General features: G+C 42.3%; 1 protein-coding gene across 3 annotated transcripts in view; it reads left to right on the top strand.

Moving 5' to 3' along the window:
* GATA6 (GATA binding protein 6) overlaps positions 1-16791 on the top strand; it is a 29125-nt gene extending 12334 nt beyond the window's left edge. For all 3 annotated transcript variants that reach the window (XM_075270618.1, XM_075270619.1, XM_075270617.1), the window contains exons 4-7: positions 4224-4349; positions 9491-9584; positions 10926-11035; positions 14296-16791. In XM_075270618.1, the coding sequence (XP_075126719.1) occupies positions 4224-4349; positions 9491-9584; positions 10926-11035; positions 14296-14466 (501 nt within the window). In that variant the 3' untranslated portion in view covers positions 14467-16791. The remainder of the gene's footprint in view (positions 1-4223; positions 4350-9490; positions 9585-10925; positions 11036-14295) is intronic.
* The last annotated feature ends 3117 nt before the right edge of the window (positions 16792-19908 follow it).

Genomic DNA, 19908 nt, shown 5'->3' with positions numbered 1-19908 from the left:
ATACTTAATGGCTCCATTACAGATTTTGCACTGGGGCCCGGGTACACTTACTCTGTCAGGGGGCACTTACTTTCCTATCGTAGGTGAGAATCATGTAATTCCCATATTTTTATGCTATTTCATGGGGTCATATACTGTACTGTTCAGTAAAAGCAAGCAATCCTCTATATCCTTTATACTGATATCTGTATCTTCTATAACTAACATACATACATAATACTTTGTTACTGTATAAATGGTATATGATACACATTACTCTTAGTCTTTTAGGTTCTGTCTGTATTATGGCGTATCACTTGCCATTGTTCTCTGTCCTGCTAAAGAGAAGATTGTTTCCAGGTCATTGTGCTCCACTGTGTGTGAACAGTTACCTATATATAATACAAGCAGAGGTTTCCTGACTATTGTGTTACACCTGTCTCTTTTGTAATGTATTTGTTGTGTTGAGGATCAATACTGTAGTGTGTTATTGGATTGGGATTAGATTACAGTTTATTAGGATTATTTATGGGATTTTGTGGAGGCCTGAGCTAAATTCATCTGATATTTACACTACAGTAATCCTAAAAGGCTGCAGAAATTTTACCACGATTCCATGTATATAATGATAAATTTGTAGGACACATTTGTTCCTTGTCCTGCTGCAGAATCTGTAACATGGCCATCTTGTGTGTTGCAGTGTTCAGGTTTTTATTCTTGTAGTCATTGGTTATCTGTGATCGGACTCGCTAGTATAAGGCTAGACTAACACACACTGGGAACCCCAGTGTGTGTTAAATTAGTTTTCCCTAGACCCATGTGTTTATGTTTATAAGGCTAGACTCCTAAGACATTCAGCAATTGTGTCCTGAACCAACGGCCCCAAAAATGCACACGACATTCAACACCACATATGAGGTTTTCTAAGCTGCATAGCTTTCTGTACACAGATGTATTGGAAAGGTTGTAACACTGCTTATCAATGCAGTAAGGGATCCTGACTAATCCCAGCCAAACGTATTTCACAAGGACCGACCTTGAGCTCTGTTCACATCTGCAGGGTGTTTACCATTATAGGTGGAAAAAATGAAGTAGTCGTGGATCCATAACATGATGGAATCCAACAGATCCCACTGACTTAAATGGGCCCATCCTGGTTCTATCATGGGGTCTGTTGTTATGAAGGCTAGTATAGTACTGAATGGTGGAATCTACAACCGAGGCTCCTGATGCAGATATGAACAAGGCCTTAGGCAATCAATGGGAATGTCAACATATATAAGGGAGCGATTTCTGCCATATACGTTGGCAATGCACTACGGACATGTTGTGCTAATTGAAACGAAAGATACCTACTCTCTATCTCCTCTATAGCTCAGTTAGGTCTACAATATGACATCTCACCGGCGTCCGCCCCCTGAGTGCAGCTTACTGACATCTGTGTAGTGTGAGATCACGAAGGCTAAGACACAAAATAGCAGGCAAGAGAAAAAGTAGAGTAGGAAAATACATGGCAGCGACACATTGTGGGTTTTCCCCGCAGCGCTTTCAAATTTTACTTATAGGTAAACTGGTGGCGTTTCCATAGGTATAATTGACGTGCTACCATTTCCAAAACGGCAATGGGTTTGGAAATTGCAGTGTGTCGTTCGCTCGCACTTTGCCGCACTGTGGGGATGGAAATCACTAGAATCCCATACACTACACTGACTGCAAAACACCACGTTTTTTCCATGGTATTTCTCCCATGGGCAAAATGCAGCATTTGCGCCACATAGGGCCCCGGACTAAAGGGGTTTTCTTCCAGAAACAGCGCCACACCTGTCCATGGGATGTATCTGGTATTGCAGCTCAGTGTTCTTTAAATGGGTGGAGAAAAGCCAATACCACAAGCAATATTGTTTATGGAAAAAAGTAATGCTTTTCTTATTCATCAGTCTCTTTAACATGTGGTTGACACAATTCCTGATCTAGAAGAACCTGTGCCATGATATATAATAGGTACAATACGAGATTATAGCAGGCTACACTAATCTTACAGTGTGAAGACTAGGCAGAGCACACATAGGAGACGGTCACAGGCTGAACCACATCCCAAGGGGTGACAATTAGCATTAGGGACACTCTCTAGACATTATTATTTGGCTAGATAAGTCACATAATGGTTATCCTTATGAGTTATGAAGACAAGCAGTTCCAAATGATGGCAATGTGTCCTATCACTCATAATGGATTATAAAAGATAGAAAAACACCGAGCACACTTTATAGTGTAGATAGTCTATTCACCTTTTTAGATAATTGTAATGAATGTATCAGACCTGGTGGCCTCTCACCTGGTTTGGTTGTGACAGCGTTCACAACTCCGTACTAAGGTGTATATGATACCAGGTATGGGGAGCAGCACGTCTCAAAGACACCAGTTGTGTCAACTGGGGAAACAGCAGAGGAATAAGGCAGGACGGCGCTCACAGGTCCAATAGATTTAATCTATTGGACCTGTGAGCGCCGTCCTGCCTTATTCCTCATAATGGATTATGGATTTCCTAAAAAATTTTCTTGGTTGTTCCTGTTTAAATGTTTCCCATTTATCAGTTAGAAGTCTCTGGAACGCATTGAATGGTGGCATAGTGTATTGTGTATAGTAGAAATGGCGAACTGTGCAGCCTAAAACCTATGTGACATTGGTTGTACAATCGGTATCATATGTCACTGGCTTATTGATATATCCTCCTGAGATGTAGATATACACCTCATCTATTAGAATGACAAGGGGTACAGTCAAACACTGCACATTACCCCCTACAGACTAGAATGGTGCTTGGGGAAGGGGCTTGAAAGGACATTAAAACCTGAATTGGCCATCACTGTGTGTTTGGTGTGTGGGTCCAACCCATGGGACACTTATAACTGGTGTTCACCATTGGAGTTTTTTCTAGCACACCCTAATGTGCGCTACAAAAATAAGATATGCAAGTCAAAAGGAAAGGCCAAAGTACAGAATCCTCTCTATTCCACCAGATCCTCTCTATTGTTTATGGGGCTTATTCCAAGAAATCCCTGAGTTTTAACGTCCTCCCCGGTCCACCCTGCCTGGATGTCTGTTGTAAGGATAAGATATCAATGTTATTGTCCCAGAGACCCCCTTGGTCCATTAGTTGTATGGAGGAGGACAGACCCCAGACTGCCTACAATTTTTGTCCTAACTTTTGTCTAAATTTCCAACAAGTAAGAAGTTAATAGTCATTGATGGTTAGTTGGTTACAAATAAGAGAATATGAAATGTGAATTAATGAATTGTTCATGTTATTTCCCATATTTACTCAGTTTTTTATTATGCTTTGTACCTTAGCCATCATTATTATAGCCATTTGCCTTTCTGTCTGTTAGAGAGTCATTGTCCATTGTACACTCAGGCACTAATAAAGCTGTGTTTAGTTTTTGTTATATGACTGCTTTTAATATGAGACTGCTGTACCTTGGCTTCAAAGTGCTGGATATAGAGTCATAAAGGGCTTATTTGTAACACGGCCCTCGCTGCCAAAAGTTCACTTGTAGTTTGAGAACAGATTAAGAAGGGATCATGCATTGTCCATATGGCATTTATTATTCTTTGCTTCCAAACAAGCTGTCTACTTTTTGTGAAATACAACGTATTTATTAATGTGTAACACACGTCGTAATGTTCTAGGAGCAAACAAGACGTCTGATGACACTTACATTACTATTCCCTTATGACACTCTTCTGACAGATGGACAGGTCAACAGCCCCCACTTAAAAGGGGAAAGATCTATTGACTTACATTGGTGGGGTTTGTAAGCCAGAGATCCCAAAGTGATGGGCCTGAATGTTTTGCACAGCGGGATCTGGCTGGGAGTAATCCTAACTGTACATGGTGAAGCAGCATATTAGCTCTGTAAACGCCTGCGGCGCCATCTTTTGCTTTCTCTCCCAGCTTATCTATTGCATAAGAATTTTTTTTTTTTTTACTATAATGAATCCCTATCTCTTCTTTATTATGTTTATAAGGATCTTTATCTCTGATGTTTGAAAACAACCATTAACTTTATAGATGGAGATAACCTATCTTAATATTCCTACACACAGGTGCATTGATCTTTTACTATTGTAATTAGATTTATGGGAAATATTAAAGACCCTGCCAGTGTATGTAGTCAGACATTGACTGCCTCTTAAATCCAGTGAAATCTGATATTTACAGAGGTTCCTTTTATTTCTTGTAGCCTTCTTCAAGGAGAATTGGACTGTCTTGTGCCAACTGTCACACGACTACTACAACATTATGGCGCAGGAATACAGAGGGAGAGCCTGTATGCAATGCCTGTGGCTTATACATGAAATTACATGGGGTATGTATTACTTTTTTTTGCTACTTTTTTTTTTTTTTTTTTTAATCAAAATAGACATCTCATCTGTGTAATATTTTATTTTATTTTATTTTTTTTTCTATATTCTATTATGGGATTCCTTTAGGCTGCATTCACACTGAGTAACGCTGGTGTTTTTTGTGCTTATTTTTGCACATAGCGCCGCGTTAACGCCGCGCTATTTTGCGGTGGCGTTGACCGGCGCAAACTCAGCGTTAACGCGGCGCTATGTGCAAAAATAAGCACAAAAAACGCCAGTGTTACTCAGTGTGAATGCAGCCTTATACTAGGTATGGCGCCTGGACCTCTGGGGTCTTTGCTGCATTCTCTGCAGAAACTCGAGAAAAATCTAACCACTGCTTGTAATGCTCTGCCTTATGCCCTGTGTTTGTTGAGGGGTGAAATGATAATTTTGGGATAATTGTGTTCCCCACAACTATTCCTTGTGTATACAGCACTCTTGCATTTGTAACCTCTATTTTATATGTGAATGGAGCAAGTTTGCACAAAAACACCATAAATTCCATTTACAGTCATAATCTATTATTACTGTGCCCCTTTCCATTAACCTATAAACTTTCTGGCAAACAGGTTAAGACAGTCATGATTTTCGTTTGACGACTACCCCTCAGTATGTACATGTGTAAAACACCCATTTATCAATAGGCTTCTTCTAAATGAAGTCATTTGAGCCATATAATAAGATGTATATTTTGCATTAGAGGCTAAATGGGGTCTGTAACAATGTGAAAATGAAGCATTAGAGAACGTTAAATATAATATTTAGAGATGAGCGAACACTAAAATGTTCGAGGTTCGAAATTCGATTCGAACAGCCGCTCACTGTTCGAGTGTTCGAATGGGTTTCGAACCCCATTATAGTCTATGGGGAACATAAACTCGTTAAGGGGGAAACCCAAATTCGTGTCTGGAGGGTCACCAAGTCCACTATGACACCCCAGGAAATGATACCAACACCCTGGAATGACACTGGGACAGCAGGGGAAGCATGTCTGGGGGCATAAAAGTCACTTTATTTCATGGAAATCCCTGTCAGTTTGCGATTTTCGCAAGCTAACTTTTCCCCATAGAAATGCATTGGCCAGTGCTGATTGGCCAGAGTACGGAACTCGACCAATCAGCGCTGGCTCTGCTGGAGGAGGCGGAGTCTAAGATAGCTCCACACCAGTCTCCATTCAGGTCCGACCTTAGACTCCGCCTCCTCCGGCAGAGCCAGCGCTGATTGGCCGAAGGCTGGCCAATGCATTCCTATGCGAATGCAGACTTAGCAGTGCTGAGTCAGTTTTGCTCAACTACACATCTGATGCACACTCGGCACTGCTACATCAGATGTAGCAATCTGATGTAGCAGAGCCGAGGGTGCACTAGAACCCCTGTGCAAACTCAGTTCACGCTAATAGAATGCATTGGCCAGCGCTGATTGGCCAATGCATTCTATTAGCCCGATGAAGTAGAGCTGAATGTGTGTGCTAAGCACACACATTCAGCACTGCTTCATCAAGCCAATACAATGCATTAGCCAGTGCTGATTGGCCAGAGTACGGAATTCGGCCAATCAGCGCTGGCCAATGCATTCTATTAGCCCGATGAAGTAGAGCTGAATGTGTGTGCTAAGCACACACATTCAGCACTGCTTCATCAAGCCAATACAATGCATTAGCCAGTGCTGATTGGCCAGAGTACGGAATTCGGCCAATCAGCGCTGGCTCTGCTGGAGGAGGCGGAGTCTAAGGTCGCTCCACACCAGTCTCCATTCAGGTCCGACCTTAGACTCCGCCTCCTCCGGCAGAGCCAGCGCTGATTGGCCGAAGGCTGGCCAATGCATTCCTATGCGAATGCAGACTTAGCAGTGCTGAGTCAGTTTTGCTCAACTACACATCTGATGCACACTCGGCACTGCTACATCAGATGTAGCAATCTGATGTAGCAGAGCCGAGGGTGCACTAGAACCCCTGTGCAAACTCAGTTCACGCTAATAGAATGCATTGGCCAGCGCTGATTGGCCAATGCATTCTATTAGCCCGATGAAGTAGAGCTGAATGTGTGTGCTAAGCACACACATTCAGCACTGCTTCATCAAGCCAATACAATGCATTAGCCAGTGCTGATTGGCCAGAGTACGGAATTCGGCCAATCAGCGCTGGCCAATGCATTCTATTAGCCCGATGAAGTAGAGCTGAATGTGTGTGCTAAGCACACACATTCAGCACTGCTTCATCAAGCCAATACAATGCATTAGCCAGTGCTGATTGGCCAGAGTACGGAATTCGGCCAATCAGCGCTGGCTCTGCTGGAGGAGGCGGAGTCTAAGGTCGCTCCACACCAGTCTCCATTCAGGTCCGACCTTAGACTCCGCCTCCTCCGGCAGAGCCAGCGCTGATTGGCCGAAGGCTGGCCAATGCATTCCTATGCGAATGCAGACTTAGCAGTGCTGAGTCAGTTTTGCTCAACTACACATCTGATGCACACTCGGCACTGCTACATCAGATGTAGCAATCTGATGTAGCAGAGCCGAGGGTGCACTAGAACCCCTGTGCAAACTCAGTTCACGCTAATAGAATGCATTGGCCAGCGCTGATTGGCCAATGCATTCTATTAGCCCGATGAAGTAGAGCTGAATGTGTGTGCTAAGCACACACATTCAGCACTGCTTCATCAAGCCAATACAATGCATTAGCCAGTGCTGATTGGCCAGAGTACGGAATTCGGCCAATCAGCGCTGGCCAATGCATTCTATTAGCCCGATGAAGTAGAGCTGAATGTGTGTGCTAAGCACACACATTCAGCTCTACTTCATCGGGCTAATAGAATGCATTGGCCAGCGCTGATTGGCCAGAGTACGGAACTCGACCAATCAGCGCTGGCTCTGCTGGAGGAGGCGGAGTCTAAGGTCGGACCTGAATGGAGACTGGTGTGGAGCGATCTTAGACTCCGCCTCCTCCAGCAGAGCCAGCGCTGATTGGCCGAATTCCGTACTCTGGCCAATCAGCACTGGCTAATGCATTGTATTGGCGTGATGAAGCAGTGCTGAATGTGTGTGCTTAGCACACACATTCAGCTCTACTTCATCGGGCTAATAGAATGCATTGGCCAGCGCTGATTGGCCGAATTCCGTACTCTGGCCAATCAGTGCTGGCCAATGCATTCTATTAGCTTGATGAAGCAGAGTGTGCACAAGGGTTCAAGCGCACCCTCGGCTCTGATGTAGGAGAGCCGAGGGTGCACTTGAACCCTTGTGCACCCTCAGCTCTGCTACATCAGAGCCGAGGGTGCGCTTGAACCCTTGTGCACACTCTGCTTCATCAAGCTAATAGAATGCATTGGCCAGCGCTGATTGGCCAATGTATTCTATTAGCCTGATGAAGTAGAGCTGAATGTGTGTGCTAAGCACACACATTCAGCTCTACTTCATCGGGCTAATAGAATGCATTGGCCAGCGCTGATTGGCCAGAGTACGGAACTCGACCAATCAGCGCTGGCTCTGCTGGAGGAGGCGGAGTCTAAGATCGCTCCACACCAGTCTCCATTCAGGTCCGACCTTAGACTCCGCCTCCTCCAGCAGAGCCAGCGCTGATTGGCCGAATTCCGTACTCTGGCCAATCAGCACTGGCTAATGCATTGTATTGGCTTGATGAAGCAGTGCTGAATGTGTGTGCTTAGCACACACATTCAGCTCTACTTCATCGGGCTAATAGAATGCATTGGCCAATCAGCGCTGGCCAATGCATTCTATTAGCGTGAACTGAGTTTGCACAGGGGTTCTAGTGCACCCTCGGCTCTGCTACATCAGATTGCTACATCTGATGTAGCAGTGCCGAGTGTGCATCAGATGTGTAGTTGAGCAAAACTGACTCAGCACTGCTAAGTCTCTGCATTCGCATAGGAATGCATTGGCCAGCCTTCGGCCAATCAGCGCTGGCTCTGCCGGAGGAGGCGGAGTCTAAGGTCGGACCTGAATGGAGACTGGTGTGGAGCGATCTTAGACTCCGCCTCCTCCAGCAGAGCCAGCGCTGATTGGTCGAGTTCCGTACTCTGGCCAATCAGCGCTGGCCAATGCATTCTATTAGCCCGATGAAGTAGAGCTGAATGTGTGTGCTTAGCACACACATTCAGCTCTACTTCATCAGGCTAATAGAATACATTGGCCAATCAGCGCTGGCCAATGCATTCTATTAGCTTGATGAAGCAGAGTGTGCACAAGGGTTCAAGCGCACCCTCGGCTCTGATGTAGCAGAGCTGAGGGTGCACAAGGGTTCAAGTGCACCCTCGGCTCTCCTACATCAGAGCCGAGGGTGCGCTTGAACCCTTGTGCAGCCTCGGCTCTGCTACATCAGAGCCGAGGGTGCGCTTGAACCCTTGTGCACACTCTGCTTCATCAAGCTAATAGAATGCATTGGCCAGCACTGATTGGCCAGAGTACGGAATTCGGCCAATCAGCGCTGGCCAATGCATCCCTATGGGAAAAAGTTTATCTCACAAAAATCACAATTACACACCCGATAGAGCCCCAAAAAGTTATTTTTAATAACATTCCCCCCTAAATAAAGGTTATCCCTAGCTATCCCTGCCTGTACAGCTATCCCTGTCTCATAGTCACAAAGTTCACATTCTCATATGACCCGGATTTGAAATCCACTATTCGTCTAAAATGGAGGTCACCTGATTTCGGCAGCCAATGACTTTTTCCAATTTTTTTCAATGCCCCCAGTGTCGTAGTTCCTGTCCCACCTCCCCTGCGCTGTTATTGGTGCAAAAAAGGCGCCAGGGAAGGTGGGAGGGGAATCGAATTTTGGCGCACTTTACCACGTGGTGTTCGATTCGATTCGAACATGGCGAACACCCTGATATCCGATCGAACATGTGTTCGATAGAACACTGTTCGCTCATCTCTAATAATATTAGTGTAGGCCAACTTGTGGAAAAAAAGCCTTAAAATGTTTAGGTATCGCAAAGGTGAAGTGAAAAGTCAAAGTCCATTTGTGGACAAGGGGACATTTGTGTATATAACGATCCATATTGGGTGACACCAGTTCAGTAGAGATAAGCAGAACCTTCCCTGTTATGTATTTATAAAGCATTATCTTATATTCCTGTTATTTCAGGTTCCTCGACCACTGGCTATGAAGAAAGAAGGAATCCAAACTAGAAAGCGAAAGCCAAAGAATCTAAACAAGTCTAAGTCCTCCTCTAGTAATGGTAGGTCCTACACTAAACAAGGCTGTCCTCCTCTAGTAATGGTAGGTCCTACACTAAACAAGGCTGTCCTCCTCTAGTAATGGTAGGTCCTACACTAAACAAGGCTGTCCTCCTCTAGTAATGGTAGGTCCTACACTAAACAAGGCTGTCTGTCCTCCTCTAGTAATGGTAGGTCCTACACTAAACAAGGCTGTTCTCTTCTAGTAATGGTAGGTCCTACACTAAACAAGGCTGTCTGTCCTCCTCTAGTAATGGTAGGTCCTACACTAAACAAGGCTGTTCTCTTCTAGTAATGGTAGGTCCTACACTAAACAAGGCTGTCTGTCCTCCTCTAGTAATGGTAGGTCCTACACTAAACAAGGCTGTTCTCTTCTAGTAATGGTAGGTCCTACACTAAACAAGGCTGTCCTCCTCTAGTAATGGTAGGTCCTACACTAAACAAGGCTGTCTGTCCTCCTCTAGTAATGGTAGGTCCTACACTAAACAAGGCTGTTCTCTTCTAGTAATGGTAGGTCCTACACTAAACAAGGCTGTCCTCCTCTAATAATGGTAGGTCCTACACTAAACAAGGCTTTCCTCCTCTAGTAATGGTAGGTCCTACACTAAACAAGGATATCCTCCTCTAGTAATGGTAATATATAAACAAATCTTGTATAGAAAAGAGAAAAATCTTTATACAATATGGTGTACAATAGAAATGACATTAATGCATTTCTTAGCTCAGTGTTCACATAATTAAAACAAGTTCGCAAATATTATAAAATTATCACCAAATTTGTGTTACAAACGGTCAGCAGTTGTTACTAGTAATGCTTAGCAGTAAAGCTTATGGACAACTATGTTGTTAACCTGTTATGGACCACTGGCTGTAAATGGGTTACAAACCTGTGCCACTGCAGAAAGATCCATTTTATGTTAGAAATACGAGCAGTAAATGCAAACATTTGTAAAATGAAGAAATAAATAAGGCTAGGTTCACACTAGCATTTGGGGATTGCGTCCTCCATTCTGCTTAAAATAGGCAGAGAGAAGAGTCCTGCAAACAGGAAAATAAAATAGGCGGAAGCCCGGTAGACCACATTATAGCCTATGGGGTTCATGGGAATAGGATTTTCGTTTTTGGTCCCCAAGTGGAGTTGGAGACTGGAAACCTGAACACTAGAGTGAACGTTATGTAAGAAACCTGTAAATAATGTGGAGAAAAAAAATTGTCCTGTAAAAACAAGTCCATAAATCACAAAATGGTGAGCGTTGTTTCCATGTCTGTTGATGGTTTGCTGCTTCTTCAGAGTGTCCAGTGAAGAAGAAAGCGCCAAATATTTAATATGTATGTCCTTCTAGGTACTGGTAACCACCAAATCCCTATGACTCCGACTTCCACAACTTCATCCACAAACTCTGATGACTGTGTAAAGAGCGGTTCTCCGAGCACTCAGAGCACGGCTTCTGGGGTAAGTGTCATCGTGATAACCTCAGAATACAACTCTGTATCTTATCTCTATCTTATCTTGGGGAAGTTATCTCTACAAACATTTAGCTTTCAATGCCTGATAGCATGTATACTAGAAAATTATAAGTCATAACCAGGCCAATATAAAAATAGAATTCTGTGTCAATTTGGTTAACTCGTATCTGAAAGGAAAGTCTATAAATGACTACGGTAAAGTGTTTTTTTTTGTTTTTTTTTACTTTTATTTCTGTATTTTAAAACACTAGCACATTAAGATATATAGTGACCTTTGCCACAATCATTTTTCAGGGGCTTCTACTTCTTATGCAGCGGTTCACATGTTTGGATTGAGGGTTAGAATTCATTATAAACATAGAATATGCATTTACTTTGTAGTTGAGAGGGCCATTAGTTCCCTTTCAGGATGGTATTCAGATAGGCAAGTATCTTTCAGGCAGGGTTCCTTGGAATCTGACTAGCTCCTTAGAAGACAGAAACACAAATGTTAACTAGGGTTTTGGGGATCAGTTCATGATAACATGATTGGTACCCCAAGGATTTTTGTGGTATACGTAATGGTCATGTGTGGTCCTCAGCAAATTGGGCACATTAATGGGCACCTTAGTCCTATGATATTAAGAAAGTTGCCAGGTTGTCCGTGAAGAATCCTACATTTAACCAATAAGGTACAAAACAGGAATGATTTATTACTACCATTACTAATGACTATCTTTGTTACATATATTATGTGTGATGTTGTATTAAGTGATAATTCCTCTACAGGTTTATTATATTTTTCTAAGATTTTGTGTTACATGAACATATAGAGAAACACTTTGGATTATGGCCATAGTTATAACAGACCTCAGTAAAAGTGAAGGAATGCTAAAAGAATTCAGTGTTTAGGGCACTAAATGGATTTATTGCAAAACAGTTCCCAGCACTGAAAGACTCTGGCTTGGATCTATTCACTAGAAAGTAGCGTCAGCAATTTTATCTTCATACCACAGATACTTCATCTACACACCCAAGTCCTATAAACTGTACATTTGAAGACTGAAATATAAGTTTTCTAGTTAGTCCACGGAAGCCTAGATAGCAGGAGATCATCATTGCAATAACAAGTGCCCAATAAATGTAACGTGTAGCTCAGAGAGACACAATGGGGGAAATGTATCGTTTATGTATCCCATCTATGCCAGTCTTCTGGCACACATTTCATGCAAGGACCTTTTCTGTGCCGAATGTGCAAGGCATTTTTTGTTCTACAATCGCTTGCGATTTTCCATTTCTGGACCAATGGACCGAAATGGGCCAGAGCAGAGATGTCTGGATCTGACATTTATTATACCTTATGTTAGTTTTCCGGAATGGTGTTGATTTTCAGTTTGGAGCACAAGTGGAGCCCTTTGATAAATCAGGCACACCTTGCATCTGTCAAGGCCTGTATTAAGACTGGCGTCCAAAATACCAATCTTAATAAATCTGCCCCAAACCTTTGCATTCAGGACTGCATCTGACATCACAATGTTGACGGATCACATGTGGCAACCAAAAGAAATATAGAAAGACACCCTATCATAAAAGTAACCTGTCCTTAAGATCTGAACACCTTCCTCCTGTCTAGGAAGTCTCTCATTCTGTTAACAATCTTTTTGTCGCAAGTTAAAATAATGAATAAGTAATATGTAAAATAATGAATTAATCTACAAAACCTTCTAGCCATGTCCATGGTATTGGATCCTGAAGTCAAGGAGTATCTTAACGTTTGATGATGGGTTATGGTTAATGTATTAAATCAATGACCTATAAATGGCACCATGGGACTCCATGTTATTGGCCGATTACTCTAATTCCATAGCTATTAGATCCTTCTTGCAAATCTTGATGCCATAATTTACAGTGACAACTTAAGTATAGCTGCATGAAATTCCTAGCACAGAGCGCCTGATATGTCTGGCTTTGTGAACTCCTCAGGGAAGAAAAACTCATATCTATCTTGAAGTTTGAGTTTGGTATACTTTGCTCAAAGTAACAGATATTGTTGGGCAATGTAACAACTATATTTCAAGTGAAGCCCAAATAGAACAGAATGTAGATAATAGGTCATATTCTAGCACATATATGTTCTCACACATTGCAACACATTTATGAAAATGTCTCATGATACTTCATAAATTTGATGCAATGAAATCCCTTCGTGCCTGGTCAAAATGGTGAAATCCTAGTGTAAATAATGAATGATGCATATGTCTCCGTATTGTGTCTTGTTAAAGTACACCTTTTTAGAAAAAAAAAACCTATTGATCCAATCATTTTTTTCAAAGTCACACATAAAAATATACATTATAGACAATCATCACTAGAGATGAATGAATTTTTCAAAAATTTTCCGATTCGATTCAATCCGAATTAATTTACAGCCATTCACATTAGAAACCGCTATTTTCTGTCTGCAGAGAGCCTGTATAGTGGTGTAGGACACTGCCTTGCAGTGGTTTTTAGTGATGTCCCACTTGGGGATGTGAACCAGTCATACACTGATTGCTTGTTCAGCACTATATACTGCAATACACATGTATTTTAGTCCTATAGAGGAAGTCAGACTTTGCAGACGCATAGGCTGACTTACTCACTTCTGAGCAGGATTAACCAGGTACTGGAGGCTAATAGCAGCTCGGTGTCAATGGCCAGACCAAGTGCTGCAGAAGAAACAAATAGGCAACCCCTTGCCCGATCTCGCAGAGGGGGTCATGTAACATGGCGGAACCCCTTGGATGCTGTGGTCATGTTTGATCACAGCATCCAAGGGCTTAAAACCCCCATATGGAGCTGTGCTCTGACCACGGGTTTTGGAGCAGGGTGGTTGCTGAGTGGCTGCACGCATGGCATTGTGGGTGATCTCGCGTTCCCAGAGTTCCTTGCCTCATGTCCTAACATTTGCAGCACCCATTTTAGGAAAAAATGCTATTTGTTACCACAAAGTGTGAGGAAATCTGGATTCAATGCGTATTGAATAACTCCTGAAATTTGGATCGAATTCTACTCTAATCATCACTTCATTGTTGAATGTTATTGTTACTTTTCTAGTAACCAGTTATACAGATAAGTGTGACAATCATCATAACCAGCCTCAACACTTTTAGCAACATAGAAGTTAAGCATCCTGGCTCCACAAACCATGTAGTTAATTGCAAGGGATTTTTGATGTAGAAATGCCGTATTAAGTTTTAATGTCTTATGTACCTTTTCTTTTTGAAGGTCGGGTCATTGTTGATGTCTTCTCAGCAAAGTGGTAGCACCAGCCCAGATAACAATGCACTAAAATACACAGGGCAAGAAGGGCTGTACTCCGCTGTCACTATGGGATCCTCCTCTGAAGTTGGCGGTTCTGTCAGGCCGGATTCTTGGTGTGCTTTGGCTTTGGCTTGATAACTGTTGGAATGGATTTGGCATCCGTAAGCCTCCTCCTCTATGCTTGTTAAAGCAAGTCTACAGACTTCTGATCTTTATACATCCATGAAGAATGCTTTCTAATCATACGTGCCTTGGTTCATGTGGAGAACGTTGTAGATCATCTATGCAAGAGGAATAAGACCAGCAGATACATCTCCTACATGATTTTGTTCCAAGAAGTTACTGTTGAATGAACTTCCTAATCTGGATGGATGGAATTACTGCTTTTTCGAGGAAGGCCTTTATACTCCACCACACATTGACAAATGCTGCCTTGTGAAAAGACACTTGACTTAGTTTTATTTTCCAGGCTTCCAGGTGGTGAATTTCACCCCAATTTCCACTAGCTAAATCCACTATTTCATCTTATGTAATCATCTCAAGAAGTTTTACTGTCACTCCTATTTAGCAGAAGTCGATGAAGTGACATTCTGTACACTACAAACCTGGTCATGCATTGAAGTATATTTTGGTATTAAACGTTGTTGTAGCAGCATTAGAAACCTGATGTTGGCACCTGCTACGTAATTATTGAAACCAGATATTGATAGAAGGTGTTCTTTTTGTTGGAGATGCTCTTGTTGCCAACCTAGATTGGCTGTTAGATGCCAAGTGGTCTTGGAGATAAACAGTGGCATATCCTTCTGGCTGTTAGATTGTCCATTACATACACAAAAATACAAATATAACACAACCACAAATAAACTGTGTTGAGAGTTGATAAACTGTTCTGTTGATCAGCTTGCCATTTTAGAACATTTATCTTCTTCCAAATATGAATTCCAACAATTTGCACAGCGGAAACCCAGGGTTAACACACTGACCCAGATATATCAACTTTGCTGGCCAAAAAGGTACCTCAACTATGCACATTTGGACACCTGATGGCACATCTCAGCTCCTGTGCCTCACGTCCTACTTTTTTAGAAAGTGGGCAAAATCTGGCAGGAATCTAGATTGACCAAGGGCACCCCAGTCCATCAGCTTTACTATAAATCATGCCAAAAAAAGTGGTGTGTTATACCAGAAATCTAAGGTTGAGTTCAGGTGCACCTACATGAGCAACTATTAAGAGGATGGGGACTTCTAGTAATTCTGTTGCGTCTTGTGCCTGTTGGGGAATGAAGTAAGACTGGGGTAGGAAATTCCAGTCTTAATAAAAAAGTCCCCCCCCCCCCCCACAATTGAAGAAATTAGTAGTACCGCTACGTTTACTTATTACACCTACTCCCCAGTGGACTCAACATCTGCCAATACCTGCGCCAAGGTGCACCATCCATTTGTATTTTACGCTTTCAATGTAGATAAACAAAAAAGTCTTTGTCATTGACCACAATTCTATCTCTCTTTCAGGTAGAAAGAAAGTGTCACTGCCACCTAAAATCGACTAACAGTCTATTCTATTAAGAGCAGTATTTGCCTATATCACTGAGGTTCAGTTCTCACCAATGGCATTGACCATTCTGATGAGAATGGCTTCCAGGGCAGTGGATGACAGAAAACATTTATAAGGGTCTGGGCGGATTGTTTCCTTGTTCCTTTTCCAAGATCTGTTCTCCTTTTAATATGGCAAAAATCGGAAATATGAAATCAAAGTAGCATCAACCACAAAGTCCTAGGTTCCCCACGTGTACAAAATGCCACAGTCGGGTGGAGGGTTTCTCGTTGTTTGAGGTTTATGTAAGTGACTGGATTGTTCAGTCTTGATGTGCATACAGGGTAGCAAATGATACTTTTTCTTCCACACACAATATTTTTTGTAAAGAGAAAAGTGCAATTGTCATTGCAACAATCAGTGTTAAATCATTTACAGAAGATTTAACAACTTTTTGTATGGAATGTATACATTTAACTTAATGGTACTTTAATAATTTAATAATAATAATAATAATGTTAAGCTGGCATTTTTTATAACTTTCCCAGGTCGTGACAGGCGTCCCCCACCCCTTCCTTTTCCTCAACAAGATTTAAATGAACATTTTGTGTTTATTTTTTCTAATTGTAATTTTCTTTCAAGAACAAATATTCTCAGGAAAATGGTCTTTATTATTGAACTTTATAGAAAATGCAAATAACCCCACTACCTATTTGCGGTTCAATGTGTACAAAGTGCAACACATGTTAAATTTTAAAATGTTTGTGTTAAATATGTACATAAGGTAAAGAACCACACTTGTGTGACTGGCACATTGCTAAGTTGGTTTGATGTTATTTTTTTGCCTTTTTTATGGGATGTTGTTTGAAACGTTGCCATAATAGAGCTTTAAAAAAAAATAATAAAAAAGCCTATTGTTTTTATCATTGATTGTGCTTTTCTTGAATCATCGAGCTATGGCATTGTCATGCAATAAATGTGTAACGTAGGTGGTCCCTCATAAAAGCGGGGTACTGTAGCATCTCTGCCTGTTCAAGTCTCTGCATCACTCTGCTCACACACTGCGATGCAGGAGGCATGTTTAGTTATGATTCCTTGCTTAAGAGGTTTTTGTTGCTCTGTCTGAACACTGCTCTATTACCTCTCTTTGTAATTGAATTTCCACCACACACATTTCCTGCACCTTGTTTCCCTCTGTTCATTAAATAGTTAATCATAGTCTTGCCTGTGTGATTGACAGCCTGTCTACCAATCAAGTCTAGGGCAGGTCTTCGGCTTCCTATATACAGGCCATCAGCCCACACTGGCTTGCTGGCTATTGTATCTCTGTCCTGAGACTTTATCCCTGCTAAGCTCTTCTTTCTGCTATTATTGTATTCTGACTTCTGACCTCTGCTACACCTTTGACTAATCTCTTGGATTTCGATTTTGTACCGAGTTGCTCAACTTTTACTGACCCTTTGACTTGCTGGCTCTGCTTCTGTGTTTTGTTCTGTGTGCAGTTATTCAGAGAAGGGATTGCCGCCCAGTTGCTCCAGTCATTAGGACAGTTGTGGCAATTAGGTAGGGATAGGGGCTGGCTCGAGTTTAGGGCTCACTGTCTCTTTCCCTTCTTTCAGCAGCACTAAGGAATTAGCAATGCCTTAGTGCAATTCCCTTACAGAATGCTTGCAAAGCTGGAAAAATAATTTGTTATATCAGCCTTTTTTTTTTTTTTTTTTTTTTTTTTTTTATAATCTTGTATTTGTTACATTATTTAGAGTGTAAGTAGGTTTTTCACATGTTTTGGAGCTAAATGTTCAGTAATAAAAAATAAATTACCAAATCATGGAAAACACCACAAAAAAATCCATTATGAATACAAGCCTCATGCACATTGCAGAACTGTAAGTATCCCAGTGAGCCCCTGACCCAGGGCACTAGTGAGCCTCTGACCCAGGGTAACTAGTGGGCCCATATTTCCAACCTGGCACAGTACAATCAAGGCACTACGTACAAATATACAGTGCACAGCTTCTCACATATAATCCCATATAATCAGTAAAATATTTAGCAAGCTACCCATTTTATTATGTATAGATGTATTGGATGGTTGAGATAATATCTAGGCACAGAGGCAGGTTGACCACTATCCTCCCTCCAGGGGCTGCCTCCTTACTGTCACTGCAGACTTCCCATTAAAAATCATCTTTATCACAGAGCTAAGGGGACCTTAGTCTAAGGCAAGAGCAAGACAGCAGACTACTGAGAGGGACACAGAAAAGACATTGTCCCCAAACATCTAACAGGGATACAGAGCAATTCAGTCCAGTTATATTATATACGCTCAACCCAGCTTTGCAGGTGGTGTCCCCCCAAAACAGGAATACAGAGCAATTCAGTCCAGTTCTATATGCTCAACCCAGCCTTGCAGGTGGTGTCCCCCCAAACACTTAACAGGGATACAGAGCAATTGGGTCCGGCTATGTATGCTCAATCCAGATATCCCCAGTATGTGTACCCACAAAACCTAAGTGGGATACACAGAAATTCACTCAGGCTATGTACGCTCAATCTAATTTTTAAGGGTCTACTCCCCAAAGCTAAGTGGGATACACAGCAATTCAGTAAGTCTAGATATGCAACATCCAGCTTTCCCATGCTGTACCCCCAAAGCTAAATGGGAGACAGCCATTCATTTAGTCCATGTATGGTCAAACCTTTTTTTTTTTGGTTAATGCTGTAACCCCCAAAGCCAAGTGGGAGACAGCCGTTCATTCAGTCCATGTATGGTCAAACCTGTTTTTAATGCTGTACCCCCCAAAGCTAAGTGGGAGACAGCCGTTCATTCAGTCCATGTATGGTCAAACCTGTTTTTAATGCTGTACCCACCAAAGCTAAGTGGTATACACAGCAATTCAGTCAGTCCATATACGCAACATCCAGTTTTCCTCAGCTGTACCCCCAAAGCTAAGTGGGAAACACAGCAATTCAATCAGTCTATATAAGCTTAATCCAATTTTTAAGGGTCTACCCCCCAAAAGCTAAGTGTGATACACAGCAATTCAGTCACGCTATATAAGCTCAATCCAGTTTTTTTTAATGCTGTACCCCCCAAAAAATGCCATGCTGAAGGAACAAACCTAAGTTCCAAAACGCGTAGCAAATCAAGATCTCTGTATGTGTACACTCACCGGCCACTTTATTAGGTACACCATGCTAGTAACGGGTTGGACCCCCTTTTGCCTTCAGAACTGCCTCAATTCTTCGTGGCATAGATTCAACAAGGTGCTGGAAGCATTCCTCAGAGATTTTGGTCCATATTGACATGATGGCATCACACATTTGCCGCAGATTTGTCGGCTGCACATCCATGATGCGAATCTCCCGTTCCACCACATCCCAAAGATGCTCTATTGGATTGAGATCTGGTGACTGTGGAGGCCATTGGAGTACAGTGAACTCATTGTCATGTTCAAGAAACCAGTCTGAGATGATTCCAGCTTTATGACATGGCGCATTATCCTGCTGAAAGTAGCCATCAGATGTTGGGTACATTGTGGTCATAAAGGGATGGACACGGTCAGCAACAATACTCAGGTAGGCTTTGGCGTTGCAACGATGCTCAATTGGTACCAAGGGGCCCAAAGAGTGCCAAGAAAATATTCCCCACACCATGACACCACCACCACCAGCCTGAACCGTTGATACAAGGCAGGATGGATCCATGCTTTCATGTTGTTGACGCCAAATTCTGACCCTACCATCCGAATGTCGCAGCAGAAATCGAGACTCGTCAGACCAGGCAACATTTTTCCAATCTTCAATTGTCCAATTTCGATGAGCTTGTGCAAATTGTAGCCTCAGTTTCCTGTTCTTAGCTGAAAGGAGTGGCACCCGGTGTGGTCTTCTGCTGCTGTAGCCCATCTGCCTCAAAGTTCGACGTACTGTGCGTTCAGAGATGCTCTTCTGGCTACCTTGGTTGTAACGGGTGGCTATTTGAGTCACTGTTGCCTTTCTATCAGCTCGAACCAGTCTGGCCATTCTCCTCTGACCTCTGGCAT

This window comes from Leptodactylus fuscus, chromosome 4 (genome assembly GCF_031893055.1).
Source record: "Leptodactylus fuscus isolate aLepFus1 chromosome 4, aLepFus1.hap2, whole genome shotgun sequence".
NCBI classification, from domain to species: Eukaryota; Metazoa; Chordata; class Amphibia; order Anura; family Leptodactylidae; genus Leptodactylus; species Leptodactylus fuscus.
Note: the sequence above shows the minus strand (reverse complement) of the source record. Positions and strands in the feature narration are given on the sequence as shown.